The 16,290-nt window shown below is 46.9% G+C and overlaps 1 protein-coding gene across 1 annotated transcript in view; it reads right to left on the bottom strand.

Annotated features, from left to right (window-relative positions):
* GNAL (G protein subunit alpha L) overlaps positions 1–16,290 on the bottom strand; it is a 206,115-nt gene that overhangs the window by 129,482 nt on the left and 60,343 nt on the right. Inside the window, 3 exon segments of the mRNA XM_017868805.1 lie at positions 2,985–3,104; positions 3,244–3,298; positions 4,006–4,078. Of these exon segments, the coding sequence (XP_017724294.1) occupies positions 2,985–3,104; positions 3,244–3,298; positions 4,006–4,078 (248 nt within the window).

Below are 16,290 nucleotides of genomic sequence, written 5' to 3'. Positions count from 1 at the left end.
CGTGACACTGACAGGCTTTCTCAAGGGTTCAATCTCAAAAAAGTACTGGACTGAGTAAAGCAGTGTTTTGTTTACTATTGAAACACTTGATTTAGCTCTACTTGTAAAATCTGCTTGTATATTATAAAAAACATGTATTCTTGTAAATAAGTTAATTTTCCAATGGAGCATATAAGTCAGATTTGTCTTGATATCATTCTGAATGAGGATCATCAAAATATGAAAACAAGAATTACACAATTTAATAAGTAATATAAATACTTCCAAGCACTATGAAATAAATATCATGAAAATTCTGGGCATATTAAAATTAAAAATGGCATTTTCAGAAGGAACGTTGCATATTTAACATTAATTTCCTTATTTATATAAGTCTGGGCTATATTAAAAATATAAAAATATACATCAATATATACATAAAATATACTCTCATCTGACATGTGCGTAGACATTTAAGACAACAGAATGTCAGGCTTAAAAAACACCAGTAAAACTAACCCCCACAAAATATACCTCTGAAAGAGCACTGTAATTACATTTGCATCTGCTGGTGCTAAATTCTCCTTCATTATAATGATAATTAATTATGCTTTCTGATAATAACTTTTAAGTAACCGTAATTTATCTATATGAAAATATATGCATTCAAAACAACTGGTTTCTCAAGTTTTTAATTAAATATGTTCATGATTTAGCTACAAAAACACTTTCACAAATTAGCTGCTTTGGATTCCTTAGACAATACAGGTGGGAGTTAGCAATTGTTTCTGGATTTGGGGTTGAATATGGGATGCCTCATCAACCGTGAGACTGTCATGAACAGGAGAAAGAAGATATGAGACTGATTAATAAATCTTAATTTTAATTTCTCACTAGATGTTAAGAATAGCATTTCCCCCTAAATATATAAAATGTTTTATGATTAGTTTTAGGCAAACAAGATAGGATAAATCTGAGAACTCAGATGCTTTTCTATAAATGTCTAAATCTGAAGTTGAAACGAAACACCACTCCTGATTTCAACCAGGACCATGTAGTTCTGGGTTTTTGCCAGTGTACATAGTATCAGTGAGAACTGGGAGGACACCTGCATCTCCAGTTAGCGGAGGATCCTGGTGTGGCTGCAGCATCTTCTGCCTACCCTTTCCCCTGCCATGTCAACTCCTTGCCCTCTCCAAGGCATCCAATTAAAGACATGGGGCCAGATACCCGGCCCCTTCTTCCAGCCAGCTTGCCACTCCTCACTCCTCCATTTTAGAAATTCTACAGATATCACTGGCTCTACATTGGTATGCTTATCAGAAGCAAAAATCATATTAAAGGATGAAAATAAAAGCTTTCTAAAAAAGTCATTTTTGGCCAGGTGCGGTGGCTCATGCCTGTAATCCCAGCACTTTGGGAGGCTGAGACGGGCAGATCATGAGGTCAGGAGATTGAGACCATCCTGGCTAACATGGTGAAACTCCGTCTCTACTAAAAATACAAAAAAAAAAATTAGCTGGGCGTGGTGGTGGGTGCCTGTAGTCCCAGCTACTCGGGAGGCTGAGGCAGGAGCATGGCGTGAACCTGGGAGGCGGAGCTTGCAGTGAACTGAGATCGCGCCACTGCACTCCAGCCTGGGAGACACAGCGAGACTCCGTCTCAAACAAACAAACTAACAAACAAACAAACAAACAAAGTCATTCTTATTAGCCATCCCAACACAGAGCCCACAGGACAATGGTGCTCTGGAGAGAAGGGGTGGGGTGAGTTGGGGGACACAGGCCTTGCAGGCAGGGCAGGGCCTCTCTATTTTACACATCAGTTTCTCCACATGCTTCCCTTCAAAGAGAGGATTCTCAGAAGGAAATGTCTCCAAACCACCATGCCAGGCAATACAAACTTTGAAATACTGTTATTGATGAATACACACACACACACACACACACACACACACACACACTCTTCTGGTGCACTGTAACAAAAATGACTTTCTGAGAAGCTTAACAAATACTTTTCCTTTGAAACATGCTTTATGAAATGACCAAATATTTTAAAGAAATGTACATTCTGAAAATGAGAGAAAACTAATATTGATGTCACTCTTTTGCATAAGCAATACTGCCATCCAAGTGATTAGGAAAAGCAGCCCTAAATAATGCAGATGTGAACCAAACTGCATTTTAATATGATAAACATTCAGAAGTGATCCATGCTATCATTTTTTTAAACAATACATTCTTCTCTTAATTGATCTGAAGGCTGTGCATCTTAAGAGTAAACTGAATTCTGCTGTTTCTGTAATTCCCAGGGAGACAATTACTCACTGTAAGTATTTTTCTCTACTCATGTAATTTCTACTGTTGTTATCTGGGAAACTGCTTAATTGTTAGTTTAATAATACAGATAGGAAAAAAAGCACCATCAACATTTCTTAAAGGTATGCTGCCTTCCTGATTATCAGCCTTCCCCACACACTCATAAAAGCATGTCTTGCAATGCCATTGTAGTCAATTTTTTTTTTTTTTTTTTTCGAGATGGGAATCTCGCTCTGTCGTCCAGGCTGGAGTGCAGTGGCATGATCTTGGCTCACTGCAACCTCCACCTCCCTGGATCAAGCAATTCCCCTGCCTCAGCCTCCTGAGTAGCTGGGATTATAGGTGCACACCACCAAGCCCAGCTAATTTTTTTGTATTTTTGTAGAGATGGGGTTTTACCATGTTGGCCAGACTGGTCTTGAACTCCTGACCTCAGGTAATCCGCCCACCTTGACCTCCCAAAGTGCTAGGATTACAGGTGTGAGCCACCACCCGTGGCTGTAGTTAATATTTTTAACAAACACAAATATTTTGGTACAGAGTAAGTATTCCTCTTAGGCATTTAGAGAGCTGGATTTCAAAGAAAGTTAATAATGAATTAGTATCAATATTGATTATCAACAAAAAACCTTATTAAAAACGGTTCCATCTTTCACTAGTTGGAATATATCAGTAAGCACTTCTTACCTGGGAATATTCAAAGTCAGTGATAGGGGCTATGCTCTTGATGTAGTCTGATCGAAATTGGTTTTCAGGGTTGGCCAGTGGAACTGGAGGTATTATAGTACTCATTGCTGAAACAATTGTCTAAAATGGAATAAGAAAAAAATATGGATAAACATTTAGGCTCCATGTATGATAATCTACAACATGTAATTTCTGTCTACAGTTTTAGAATGAAGCGCACTTGACCTTTCTATAAACGATCATTTAAAAAAGTCCTTACCACGATAGCATCTTTAACATTTTTCCGGATGTCCAGAATTTTCTGTTTCTTTTCCCTGTATTGAAAGAGAGTTGTTATTAGCTTAATTTACCCTTAGCCCACTGATTCCAATCAATTGAGTGGGATTTTAAATTTCCAGCTACAGCACTGACCTAGACTGGTTTCACTAGAGGTCAGTATCATCCCCTAACACAACATCTGCAAAGGTTTTATCTGGGAAAGGAAAGCACCCTCCTTTTCTCATTTGCACTCTAAACAAACTTGAATGCACATGTTTTTTAAATCTATAGCTTTAAACAACCATGCAGCTTACATAAAAACAAGGCAAAATCGCTATGAATATTGCATATAAATATAACCATGCAGCTACACTTGTAAATGTATTTTACCCAGGTCTATCCCACGGAGAATATGCTGATAGTTATAAACTGAAATAGATGCAGACAAATATTATATTGAAAAAATATACTGAGATATTGGTTAAGTGTGCTCAGAGCAATACCAGTAATACAGATCAATACTCCAAGAATACCTACAAATCATATTTTGTCAAGCAAGTTTTTTTTTTTTTTTAAATTAGACACTAGCAGGAGGAGGATTTGCCTAAATAGACCAAATCCAACAGCTAATATCTAATTTTTTCCCCCTTGAATGTCTACTCAATTATCAAATACATTGTTTAGAGAAAGCACTTCTGGGACGTTTGGGAGAGACGAAGTTTGCATGCAGTTTGGAAGCAAAACCGAAATCGATCATTCTTACTCGGGATTAAACCCATTGACGTGCAGGATCCTCATCTGTTTCACGATAGTGCTTTTCCCAGACTCACCAGCCCCTGCAAACAAACAGAAAGGAGGCTGTGAACTGTGTCCGGATATCGCTGCCATTTCTCACCGCCAGCCGGGTCTGAGCAATCCTCCTCCCCCAGCACAGGGACTTCCTACACGCGGGTTCCTGGCTGGAGGAGCTCGCCCCGGCCGCCGTCCGGGCTCCGCCGCTCGGCGGTGCGCGCGCCCCTCGCCCGGCCCTGCCCGCCCAGCCCGGCGCTCGCCGCTCCGGACTGTGCGCTCCGCTGGGGCCGGGAGCCGCCGCGCGCCCCTCGGCCTTACCCAGGAGCAGCAGGCGGTGGGTAGCCTTGTAAGCCAGGCGCTCTTTCTGCAACTGCTTCTCGATCTTTTTGTTGGCCTCGCGTCGTTCTTTTTCATCGACGCCCTGGTCTTCTGTGGTCTTGCTGTTGCCGCCCAAACACCCCATGCCTGCCCGCTGGGATGGACGTCAGGCAGTGAGGAATGCGCGCAAAAAGCAACAGCGAGTTGGAGACGTGCGCGGCTCCCAGACGACGGGTCTCCTTCCTGCTGCTGAAAGAGACGGTCTGGTCTCTTCGGTGTTTTCCGATTCAGAGCAGGCGTTTCTTCGCCCTCCCCCTGCCCACCGCAAACTCCCAACTAAATGGCTGTAAGGAAGACGCGCGGAGTAAAACGCCTTTTTAAACGAGAATTGCTTTAAAATCTGCTGGATGAATGCGGCACAATGAACGGAGACGGGAGGCGAGGGCGCCGGTCTCCGCTGGAGACAGCCGAGCTGGCGTCGCGCCCTGGGTTCGCCCCGCGTCCCCGCGCCCGCACTCCAAGCCTCGCTCAGCCCCGCCCAGCGGGTCCCCGAGGGGGCGGCGCGCTCCGCTGGGTGCTGGGTCCCAACCAGCGCGGTGGTGGCTGAGCGTGGCGCGGAGGACAGCACGCGCCACCGGGGTCCCACGGGGCGACGATGGGCACCTGCCGGGCCGGCTCGCGCCCCGCTATTCCTCTGCCGTCGGACGTGCGCCCCTCCCTGGTCTGGGATCCCGGTGCGGGGAAGGGAAAGGGAAGCTGACTTTGGGGGCGGCTGGGCCGCTGGTCCCGGAGCTCTCGGAGAGGCGCTACCGCGCTGGAGGGGTCGGGGAGCTGACCCCCCACGGAGCCCGGCCGGCGGGGGCGCTTACACGCTGGCGGGCCTGGGTTCCGGGCCTGCAGCCCCTGCAGCCCCTGCAGCCCCTCCGCCGCACCGCGGTTGCCTGGTTCTCTTGCACCCCGAGCCGGGAAAGTCGCCTGGGCACGCGCCCCGTGTTGGCTCGGACGCGTCCCTGCTCCTGGCGGGCGAAGACTCCCGCAGGATCATGCATATTCTAGCAGGGAGGAGGATCCCTCCGAGGCTCACCAGTCACACCGCCTTTGTTCTGCTCAGCTTCTAGACTATTCCAGCTCGCCCACGTCGCCGCCTCCCGAGCCTCCTGTCTTTACCTCCAGCCCCCGTTTCTCCTGTGCAGTGCTCCCAAGCAGCACTACCACTCTTCCAGAAGGCACTGTGGCCTCGAACTTGGAGTTGTAGCAGAGGAAGGAACTAGGGCGCGAGACTGGCACCTGCCTTCCGTTACTGAGACCCTTCCAATGGGGTCGCAGTCGGCAGCTTGGCGTTTGCAGTGCTGGACTTGGGGGAAGGAGGTCACAAGAGGGGGTCGGGCCGAAGTCGTGGATGCCAGCCGTGGGCGTGGAGAGGTCACTGTTCCCTGTGTGTGGCTGCTCCCGTCCCAGTTGACGGCTTGGCGCTGCGCTGTCTTCTACTTGTCTTTGCTCAGCTCCGTCGTCCCTCCACCTTCCAAGAAACCTACACGGTCTTTTTCACTGCGGAGCTGGCCTTCTTCAGGAGCACAGACCCCAGCTCGCCCCGGTCCCCCAAGAGGCGCTTCCCCTACCCTCAGGCCCGCCGCTGCCCAGTGGACCTTCGCCCTTCACCCAGCGCACCTTCCCCTCTCCACTCCTGCTTCAACTTCTGCCACCGGCTGGTTTCCCTCAAGCAAGCCAACACATTCAGCTCTGTCCCACCTGAACCACACAACACCTTCCATCTCACTCCCCTTGTTAGTTCCACCCGTTTTCCTCCTAACCACGGCAGCCAAGAGTTAGAAAGGTCGCGTCTGACCCCGCCTGTATTCCCCTCCTGCTACTCCCACCTCAGCCCCTGGCAGCCTGGCCTCGACATTCACCCCACAGGGAAAATACTCTCATCAAGGTCATCCAGGGCCCCCCAGGGGCTAAGTCTCAGCCACGAGGTTTGGTCTTTATTTTCTTCGCATCTCTGTGGCTCCTGCTTTGACTCCTCCTAGAGACTGCATTGGGTTTCAGGCTGTCCCTCTGGCTGGTGCATCCAGGCTCCTCCACCCAGGGGTCCGAGCGCAGCCTCTCAACCCACACACATGTTCCTGACGGGCTGACTGCATCCTCCATAGTCTGCCCACTCAGCTCTCACCGTACCCACCGCGGATCCCTAGCCCAGCCCATCCTGCTGACCGCCACCGTCCCGAGACACACTGCCCCCACGGTGCCGCAAGTGTCTGGAATTCACCTTGCCAAGGACTGAGCTCATGCCCCGTGCCACCCTCACACCTTCTACCTGCTCCTTTCTCTCTCTGTTCTTTCTCTGGAATAAGGGCCCCTAATTTTCCAAACCAGAACGGTGGGAGTTATGCCAGACTCTATTTTCTTACAAACCCCAACAGTTACTGCATCCCGTTGAGTATCTGTCCTGTTCTTTCTGTGGCGTCTGCCACTGCTGTGGTCTTAGATTACTAACAGAGCTGGATTTCAGAGGCCTCCGGAGGGTTTCCACTGCCTCCTGTCTCATTTCAGTGCACCTTGCACAATGCTGCTACTGCGGTAATACAAACCCAGCCACATCACTGTCCCCATCAGCTACAAGCCCCGGGCCTGGTCCTTCTGGCTGGGTTGGTATAAACTCTCCCCTTCTTAGGGCTTACCCCTTCGCTCCTAACACTCCCAGTTCCTGAACAGGCTGGTCGGGTGCATGTGCTGCTTGTGTCTTGGGAATACCTGGGGACTGACTCTCTTTTCTGGGCCAACCCCTAGTTATCCTTCCAGCCTCAAGCTGGGCCTCACTGCCTACCTCACATTGGGGGTTAGGCATGTCTTCTCATGCTCTAAGGGAGCACCAGAGTCTCTGCTCGTCCCACCTATCACCTTGCATTGTGATGGTTTAACTGTGTCCTCAAAATTCCACTAGACTGTAGACCGCTTGAGGGCCGAGGCTGAGCCTGTCCTGGTACCCGCCGCACCTGTACCTGGTTCAGTGCCTGACCCGGAGGAGATGCTCTGGGAATATTTGTCAAGGGAATGAATGACGTCATGAAAGCCAAAGAAAACTCCAGCTCAAAGTGTGAATTCTCATGAAAGGAATTTCATGACCACACGTTAAACTAAAAAAACATTTGTTCAGTATAGCACTTTTCAGTAAATATTCCTACTGAAAATAAAAATACATTTTAAAAAAGCAATGAATTACTTTTCTAGACATAGGCAGAAGCAAACATACAGTGTCAGACTCCATTCTGAGCGAGGTTAAAAGTTCAAGTTTTGTGGAAGGAGACTGTTTAGTACAGTTTCCACAACTCACATCTTGTGAGTGTGTAAACACATATATTCACACATGGCAATATCAACCCAGCATGCGCTATGGCTAGTGGGTCAGTGAGAAGGGAAGATTTTTTTTTTTTTTTTGAGATGGAGTCTGGCTCTGCTGCCCAGGCTGGAGTGCCATGGCATGATCTCGGCTCACTGCAACCTCTGCCTCCCAGCTTCAAGCAATTCTCATGCCTCAGCCTCCCAAGTAGCTGGGATTATAGGCACCTTGCCACCACACCTGGCTAATTTTTTCTATTTTTTAGTAGAGATGGAGTTTCACCATGTTGGCCAGGCTGGTCTCAAACTCCTGACCTCAAGTGATCCAACCGCCTCAGCCTCCCAAAGAGCTGGGATTATAGACCTGAGCCACAGCGCCTGGCCAGAAAATGTATGTATCTATGCTTTTTTAAAAAAAAAGCACAGAGTAGTGGGATTTTTATAAGGATTTGCCAACTTTTTTAATGTCAAGATTTCTATAAAATGTTGGAGAGCAGGGGACAAAATAAATCCCTTGAAAACTTATAAAGGGAGAATTATGTTTGAACCTGAAGCCACATTTTTAAGGCAGTCTAATATTTAGTTTCTCTAAAATATAGCAAAAGATTTCTACTTGTTCAGATTTAGCGATCACTGTTTTTTTTTTTTTTTTTTTTCGCATTCTTTTTTTTTTTTTTTTTTTTTTGAGACGGAGTCTCGCTCTGTCGCCCAGGCTGGAGTGCAGTGGTCAGATCTCAGCTCACTGCAAGCTCCGCCTCCTGGGTTCACGCCATTCTCCTGCCTCAGCCTCCCGAGTAGCTGGGACTACAGGTGCCTGCCACCTCGCCCGGCTAGTTTTTTGTATTTTAGTAGAGACGGGGTTTCACCGGGTTAGCCAGGATGGTCTCGATCTCCTGACCTCGTGATCTGCCCGTCTCAGCCTCCCAAAGTGCTGGGATTACAGGCTTGAGCCACCGCGCCCGGCCTAGCGATCAATGTTAAAGATAAATTCTATACTTGAAATTTAAGAAGAATTAGGTAAACAGATGTGATGAAAAACATACCAAAATATACCCAAAATGTTAGTATATTAATAATACAATGATAATGTGTGTGCTGTAAAACTGCTTCAAGTTATGGAGTGATTGCTGGCACTGGGTTAAATCATTTCCATGGAACAATTTACTTGGTATTTGCCCTAAAAGGTGGGAACTATTGTCATCATCATTTTACAGAGGCTGAGAGGCTGAGTAAGAAGAGTGTCTGGGACACAGACCCTCATAGCCTGGCTGCAGCATTCGCACTATTACCTGCATTGTGTGCCACAACACATTGCCAGCACTCTAAAACATAAAAGCACTTTCCTTATACAGTGAGGAGACATTTCTTATGAAAAATGCAAAGCCAATCTTAGCCTGTTTTCAGGCAGGAATTCAACACACCTTAAAACATTTTTTAACCCAATCACCTGACCTTTTTCTAGTCTGGTCTGGGAAACCGATTCTCATTTGTGTTTAGAACCATTGGATCAGCATCAGGTGTACCAGCTGGCCACCTGGAGCAGTGGGAGCAGGGCTGGGGGCGAGGGTACCAAGAGCAGACTGGCTCCCGCTCCCAGTGTGAGCGTCTGTTGCTAGGCAACCACAGCAGCAGCATTGCGCTCCCCGGCAACACACCTACCTGCGAGGACCCAGGGCTGCCCTAGGAGCTGCGGGCAGAGGGTCCAGGCTGACTGCGCCAGAGCCAGGAAGAGAAGGTCCTGGTCACCTCATGGAGAATTTGAAAGACACCAAAGTAAAACAGTTGTTTCCTCACTCTTGTTGAAGTTCAAGACATACAGGGTGTCTCAGAAGTCTCTTTCTCTCTCTCTCTCTCTCTTTATTTCTCTTTAAACTTAAGACTTATTTTTTTCACACCCCAATAGGCCTGGGTGGTTGATTTTCCTTGCTCCCCTATCCATCCCCAGTACTCCTACCCTTCACAATGAGAAGAACATTTGCTGTTGCTCTTTGGCTCAGAGAGCACCTAGGCTTAGGCAGCTGACTTACAGTGGATCAGTGAGCGGGCGTCCGGTACTGGTTCAGCCACTCAGCCCTGCCTGGGTAGTGGCATTCAAGCCTTGAGGGCAAGAATAGATGTCTTTGACTTTAGGATATTGAAGGGAAATTTCTGGCCCACATTTGCTGTTATTGCATCACCAACCTGATGCTCAACATATTCCTGTAACACCTTAAACCAGGCATTCTTATTTCATCCCTGAAGGCTTCTTTTGTTCCCCAGAGAATCTCTTCAGGGTATCAGATTAAATTCCTCAAATGTCTCTCTCAGGAGCTCTTTCTCCACCCCATCTTTGGAGTTCTCATTTCTGGTGACAGAGACATGTAACAGGAAGAAAATCGATGATGCAGCAACCAGACTCTCAGTTCAAGGCTGTGGGCAGCGTGGGCAGTTCGATCTGCGCTGAGAACATCAAACAAATAGAGCTCCTTCAGAGGCCTCTGACGCTCCTCAGCCTCATGAAAATATTCGTAACCCTGTGTAAGTTCATGTGATCTCTGTCCAGAGAAAATCACCATGCTGTCTGTGTTCTTCCAAATCCACTTGGAAATTAAATACTTACCTACTGAAGTGTGAACTGTTGTCATGTCCTAAGTTTCCAAGGAAAATGTGACTTCATCCAGAGCCTGAGTGCCTTCCTCAGAGTTCAAGAGGGTTTCATGATGTTCACTTCCAATATGATCTGCCACTCTTCCAGCAACCAATAAACCAGGCCTGCCCTCCATGCCAGTCACAAAAGTCTGGGGAGTGTACTTTGTACCACGTCTCTTTCAGCTGCTTCACCTGGGTGGCAGCAACCACGCCAGAGTCCAAGCCCCTAATAAAACGGAGCCTATCCTTCTGTCTGTCATCAAAATTGTCCTTCTCCTTTTTCTCCCTCCTTCTTCTTCTTTCTTCTTTTTAGAGACAGGGTCTCACTGTGTTGCCCAGGCTTGCGTGCAATGGCACAATCACGGCTCACTGTAGCCTCAACCTCATAGGCTGGAGGGATCCTCTCGCCTTGGCCTCCCAAATAGCTGGGACTACAGGCATGTGCCACCACTCCTGGGGAATTTTAAAATTTTCTGTAGAGACGGGGTCTTGCTACGTTGCCCAAGCTGGTCTTAAACTCCTGGGCTCAAGTGATCCTTCCACCTTGGCCTCCCAACGTACTGGGATTACAGGAGTGAGCCACTGCACCCAGCCCTAAATGCTTCTTAATATCATGATTGAAAAGGAACTGAAGCTTGCTCTTCAAAGTCTCTGTCTCTAAACCTGAGAAGTTTCTCCACTGTCACAGAGGGCATGTAGAGGTTGTGCCTACAGTGATGATATGTAACCATTTCCACAGATGCAACTTTGCTATTTGCCTTTAAAACCAAACTTCATAGGTCCCAAAAGAAAAGGCTCCACTTTTTTTTTTTTTATACAGAGTCTCGCTCTGTCGCCCAGGCTGGAGTGCAGTGGCGCAAACTCGGCTCACTGCAAGCTCCGCCTTTTGGGTTCATGCCATTCTCCTGCCTCAGCCCCCTGAGCAGCTGGGACTACAGGCGCCCGCCATCACGCCTGGCTCATTTTTTGTATTTTTAGTAGAGATGGGGTTTCATCGTGTTAGCCAGGATGGTCTCGATCTCCTGATCTAGTGAACCGCCCGCCTCGGCCTCCCAAAGTGCTGGGATTACAGGGGTGAGCCACCGCGTCCGGCCAAGGCTCCACTTTTAAAAGGGGAGTCGTGGAGTGCTCCAATGGAACAAGAACTTCAGCTCTGAACACACAACCAAAATCCACCTTGTGTTATGGCTTTAAACAAAACCCAACTCCCTACATATCTCTGCCCAAGAACACTTTCTTTTTTTTTTTTTTTTTTTTTTTTTTTTTGAGACGGAGTCTTGCTGTGTCGCCCAGGCTGGAGTGCAGTGGCCGGATCTCAGCTCACTGCAGGCTCTGCCTCCCAGGTTTATGCCATTCTCCTGCCTCAGCCTCCCGAGTAGCTGGAACTACAGGCGCCCGCCACCTCGCCCGGCTAGTTTTTTGTATTTTTTTAGTAGAGACGGGGTTTCAGCTTGTTAGCCAGGATGGTCTTGATCTCCTGACCTCGTGATCTGCCCGTCTCGGCCTCCCAAAGTGCTGGGATTACAGGCTTGAGCAGAACACTTTCTTATTGGCAGTATCTAGCAAAGTCATTGCAAACACATCATCCAACATGCAAACTGTTTGCTCAGTTCTCTTTTGTCATAAAGATGACAATGATCTCACCATTCACCTTGGCCTGGTGTCCAAATTCAAAACGGTGTTGCATCTTTTTTTTTGTGGCTGTAGCTTTCGCTATTGTAACAGGCCCACAAATATGGATATTTCCTCACTCAAATTGGCTGCATTCCAAATAGCTGATCAACCACTGACAATGGTGAAATCCAAAGGAGCAGTTGTTGTGTCCACTGGCATTCTCAAAATGAAATGCGTGTGAACAGAAAAGCAGTCATTGCTGCCAAAGAGGGCCCAATGCCATACGTGGTGCGGGGAAGCCATGGGCTCTCAGTGATTTATTCAAATGTGATGGAAGAGACTAAGCACCAGTGGGTCAGGTTGGAGGGGATGGTGGGGGCCAGGGCTGCAGAAGGCATCTCAAAAGTCTGAATGCATTTGAAAGGTTATTTAAATTTCTTTTATCCTTAGTTTTGTACATTTTGAATAATAATTTTCTTTTAGTCCTTCTGATTGAAGATGGCAAATGTTTAAAAAAAGGTCACCTGTTCTCTGGTTAGCCGAGCTCAAGTCCCCAATAGCAGTAAGAAGGAAATTTGTTTCCCATTATAAGGAGCCTCCCACCCCTACAGAAATTTAATTAACAACTGGATGAAAGGATGAAAAAATTCAAGGCAGCTGTTTCAGTTCATGACAGGCCAAGATCCAGGAGATGCTGATCAAGTTTGAAAACTGACTAGATGTATGTAGAGCACAAGATAGTGGATTATGAAATATTAATTTAAAAAATCAATAGAAAATATAGTAACGGTCTTTCTGTAGTCTTTATACTTTAAAGGTTATTAAAGATGAAAGCTGCACTAAGACTTTTGGAACAGGTACTTCAACAGTTTTAACACCCATCACAGTGGCTCACACCTGTAGTCCCAGCACTTTGGGAGGCCAAGGAGGGGCAGATTGCCTGAGCTCAGGAGTTTGAAACCAGCCTGGGCAACATGGTGAAACCTCAATTCTACAAAAAAATATAAAAGTTAGCCAGGCACGGTGACATGCACCTGTAGTCCCAGCTACTTGGAAGGTTGAGGCAGGAAGATTGCTGGAGCCCAGGAGGTCGAGGCTGCAGAGAGTCACGTTTGCATCAGTGCACTCCAGCCTGGGTGACAGAGTGAGACTCTGTCTCTGAGGAACCAAACAGTTTACGAAAGGTGAATGGTCACTAAATTCAGTGCACTAACAATGCTCCAAGAAGCCGATAGCTACAGCCTGAGAGTTGCAAACAACTGGGTGGTGCTGGAGTTGTGGCCATTGAGTGACCCATGTGCACACATCCCTCAGCTGGGCTCCCTTCGTGACATTTTAAACAATTTGCTGTTGTTTTATCTCTTTTTTTTCTTAGTATCTTGGTGGAAATAACCTAAGTAGATGATCATTCATTTTTAGCAGCAGAGATCATCCCGTGACCTAATTATAATACGCTTTAAAAAATCATGATAAAATTTTAACAATTTTAGAGAAAAGCAGGGAAACATTTTCCATTTCCCTTTTCTGTACATAATAATCTGTGATCAAATATTTTAGGATGTATTGAAATAATTTATCTTCTATTTTTCTTACTCCTATAACCAAAGTAATATTAAGGAGCTTTTAGAAGTATCATCTGTAAAGAAGAATAACACATTCTTCTTTAACTCACAGCTTTAAAAACCAGAATAACACTGAACCAGTAGCAAAAGTAGGTTACACGTCTCTGATTTCACCCCTTGTCCAAAAATCCAGAACTGAAATATTCCTACTAAAGCATTGGACTCAGTGGCACAGATAGGAGTTTAATTACTGTGTTAAAACAGAAGGTGGAAAGGCCACTGAATATGTTAAAACAAAACCAAACAAAAGCGTATCCCACAAAGCATACCAAGAGGAACCTGCAAACAGAATGAACTATCAGGGTCTTACAATTCAAAACAATCCCTGAAAACCACCAAACTAGGTCAGGCTGTGAGGCAAGGGCAGGTGTGGGGACCACTGGTGTATTTTAAGAGAAACCGCACACATCAAAGTTGCATTTAAAACACATTTTACAAACCAGAAATCAAATAAAGTGCCCGATAATTTTCATTTGAACAGTGGAAATCAGCAGCCTCCTCTGTTTCAATCTGCTGTTTAACCTCAAATAGCCTAGCAGCATTTTGGACTACAGCAGATACTCAAACACATGTTGTTTAGCCAATGTGGTTTAACACCAAAGCAAAGTTTCAAAGCCACTCTAAAATGCTTTAAAAATGGTGCTTTCTTCACTAGCTAACAACAGATGAAGTAAAATGTACAAATTTTTCAAGCAAACCTACCATAGATGAACAAAGTTTCTATCTGAAGGAATATTTTATGATAAAAAATAATTTTAGCACTTACAGACGGTTCTAGATACCCTGACTTTTCTACTCTTCAAATAATTATATTCACAAACATATTTTAGCATAAAGTGAGTAGAGACATATTTAGTACAAAGTCCTTTGATTTGGAGCAAAAAGACAGAGGAACAATGGGGTCTGCAATTTTAAATGCCTAACAGTGGTGGTTGGTTTTTTTTGGATCAGTGAGCGCTCCTGTGGACAATCAAAGGCGTAGTGACATGAATCTCAGCGCCAACACCTGATCTCATGTGGCCCCTAGGCTAACACCTGATTCCATACGAATCCTAGCACGAACACTGCTCCAATGCTGGAATTCAGTAACGTCTGTCTGCCTCACACTGTTCTCATATTTTTTATTTATTTATTTATTTATTTATTTATTTTTTTGAGACGGAGTCTCGCTCTGTGGCCCAGGCTGGAGTGCAGTGGCCGGATCTCAGCTCACTGCAAAGTCCACCTCCCAGGTTCACGCCATTCTCCTGCCTCAGCCTCCCGAGTAGCTGGGACTACAGGCGCCGCCACCTCGCCAGGCTAGTTTTCTGTATTTTTTAGTAGAGACGGGGTTTCACCGTGTTAGCCAGGATGGTCTCGATCTCCTGACCTCGTGATCCGCCCGTCTCGGCCTCCCAAAGTGCTGGGATGACAGGCTTGAGCCACCGCGCCCGGCCTGTTCCCATATTTTAGGCAAATCATGTGAGGATATACTGCAAGGGAAGATGGTTCGTGGAGTCCGGCTTCATGTCCGCATGAAAAGGAAAGGGAGATCCGCGTTGTTGAACACATGGATGTTGCTACCTACAGGCCGTCACCCAGGGAGATGGATGGCAGAAAGGCGAAGAACTCTCTAAGACCCATTTCCTAAGTTTCTGTGCAGTTGAGCAGGTAAGACCAGCACAGCCCACTCACTCGGAGGGCAGCGTGCCAGGCTGGGCACGGACCGTGGGCCAGGTGGCACGGGAGGGACGCTGGGGGGTGTGTGAGGGTCCTTGGAACGGGGCAAAGCCTCATGGTGGGGCGGGCCCGAGGCCGGGGTTGAGGAGCCGGGGGTTGGACCACATGGAGAGAAGGCCATGTTCCAGGAGGAGTCTCTGCAGAAGGAGAGGCAGAGGGAAGGGAACTGGTGTCGCCCGGGAGGCCGGCTGGCAGGTGATGAACCAGTCTGGGAGGTCGGGCAGGCAGAGGAGCCGCGGAAGGCATGTTCTCGGCTCGGCAACCTTTCCTAAGAGGCAGCCCGTGCCCCGCGCTGGGGGCAGCAGAGCGGCTGCTGAACAAGAAGGGCGGCGGAGGTCCCTTCCTTTGTTCTTCTCTGTCCTTCTCGGGGCAAGGGTGAGGGTAGCAGTACTCCCCCCACGGGGCTGTGGTGAGGACTAGATGGACTGAGTCACCGCATCACAGTGCCTGGCAGGCAGCAAGCTCCCAAGACATGGCCTGTGGTCATTATGACGATCATCCAATAGGAATTGAACAAATATATATCCATCTTATCCCTCTCCACCAGGCAGCATGCGGACATCCTTGAGGGTTTCCTAACCTTTTCCGCTGGGCAGGCACATGAACAGCGAACTACAGTACAGTCAACAAAGACCCACAGCAGGCCTGTGACACTCAGCTGAGCACAGCGCAAGCTGCTGGCTGGGAACATAAAGATAACAAGGCATACTAGGAACTGTAGAAAAATGCATATGTGATGGGCAAATGGATAAGCAAAATGTGGTAGAGACAGAAAGTACAATGGTGGTATCCACGGGCTGAGAACAGAGGGGAAATGAGTTAGTGTTTAATGGGTACAGGGATTCAGTTTGGGATGATGAAAAATTTCTGGAGATGGACAGTGGTGAAGATTGCACAATGATGCAAATGTACTTAATGCCACTGCATTGTACTCTTAAAAATGGTTTAAATGGTAAATTTTATATTGCATATATTTCACCAAAATAAAACAGAACAAAATGCACAAAATAAAATGG

Source organism: Rhinopithecus bieti, unplaced genomic scaffold (assembly GCF_001698545.2).
Source record: "Rhinopithecus bieti isolate Rb0 unplaced genomic scaffold, ASM169854v2 scaffold_4654, whole genome shotgun sequence".
Lineage (NCBI taxonomy): Eukaryota > Metazoa > Chordata > Mammalia > Primates > Cercopithecidae > Rhinopithecus > Rhinopithecus bieti.
The sequence above is the reverse complement of the archived record's forward strand: the minus strand, read 5'-3'. Positions and strand labels throughout refer to the sequence as shown.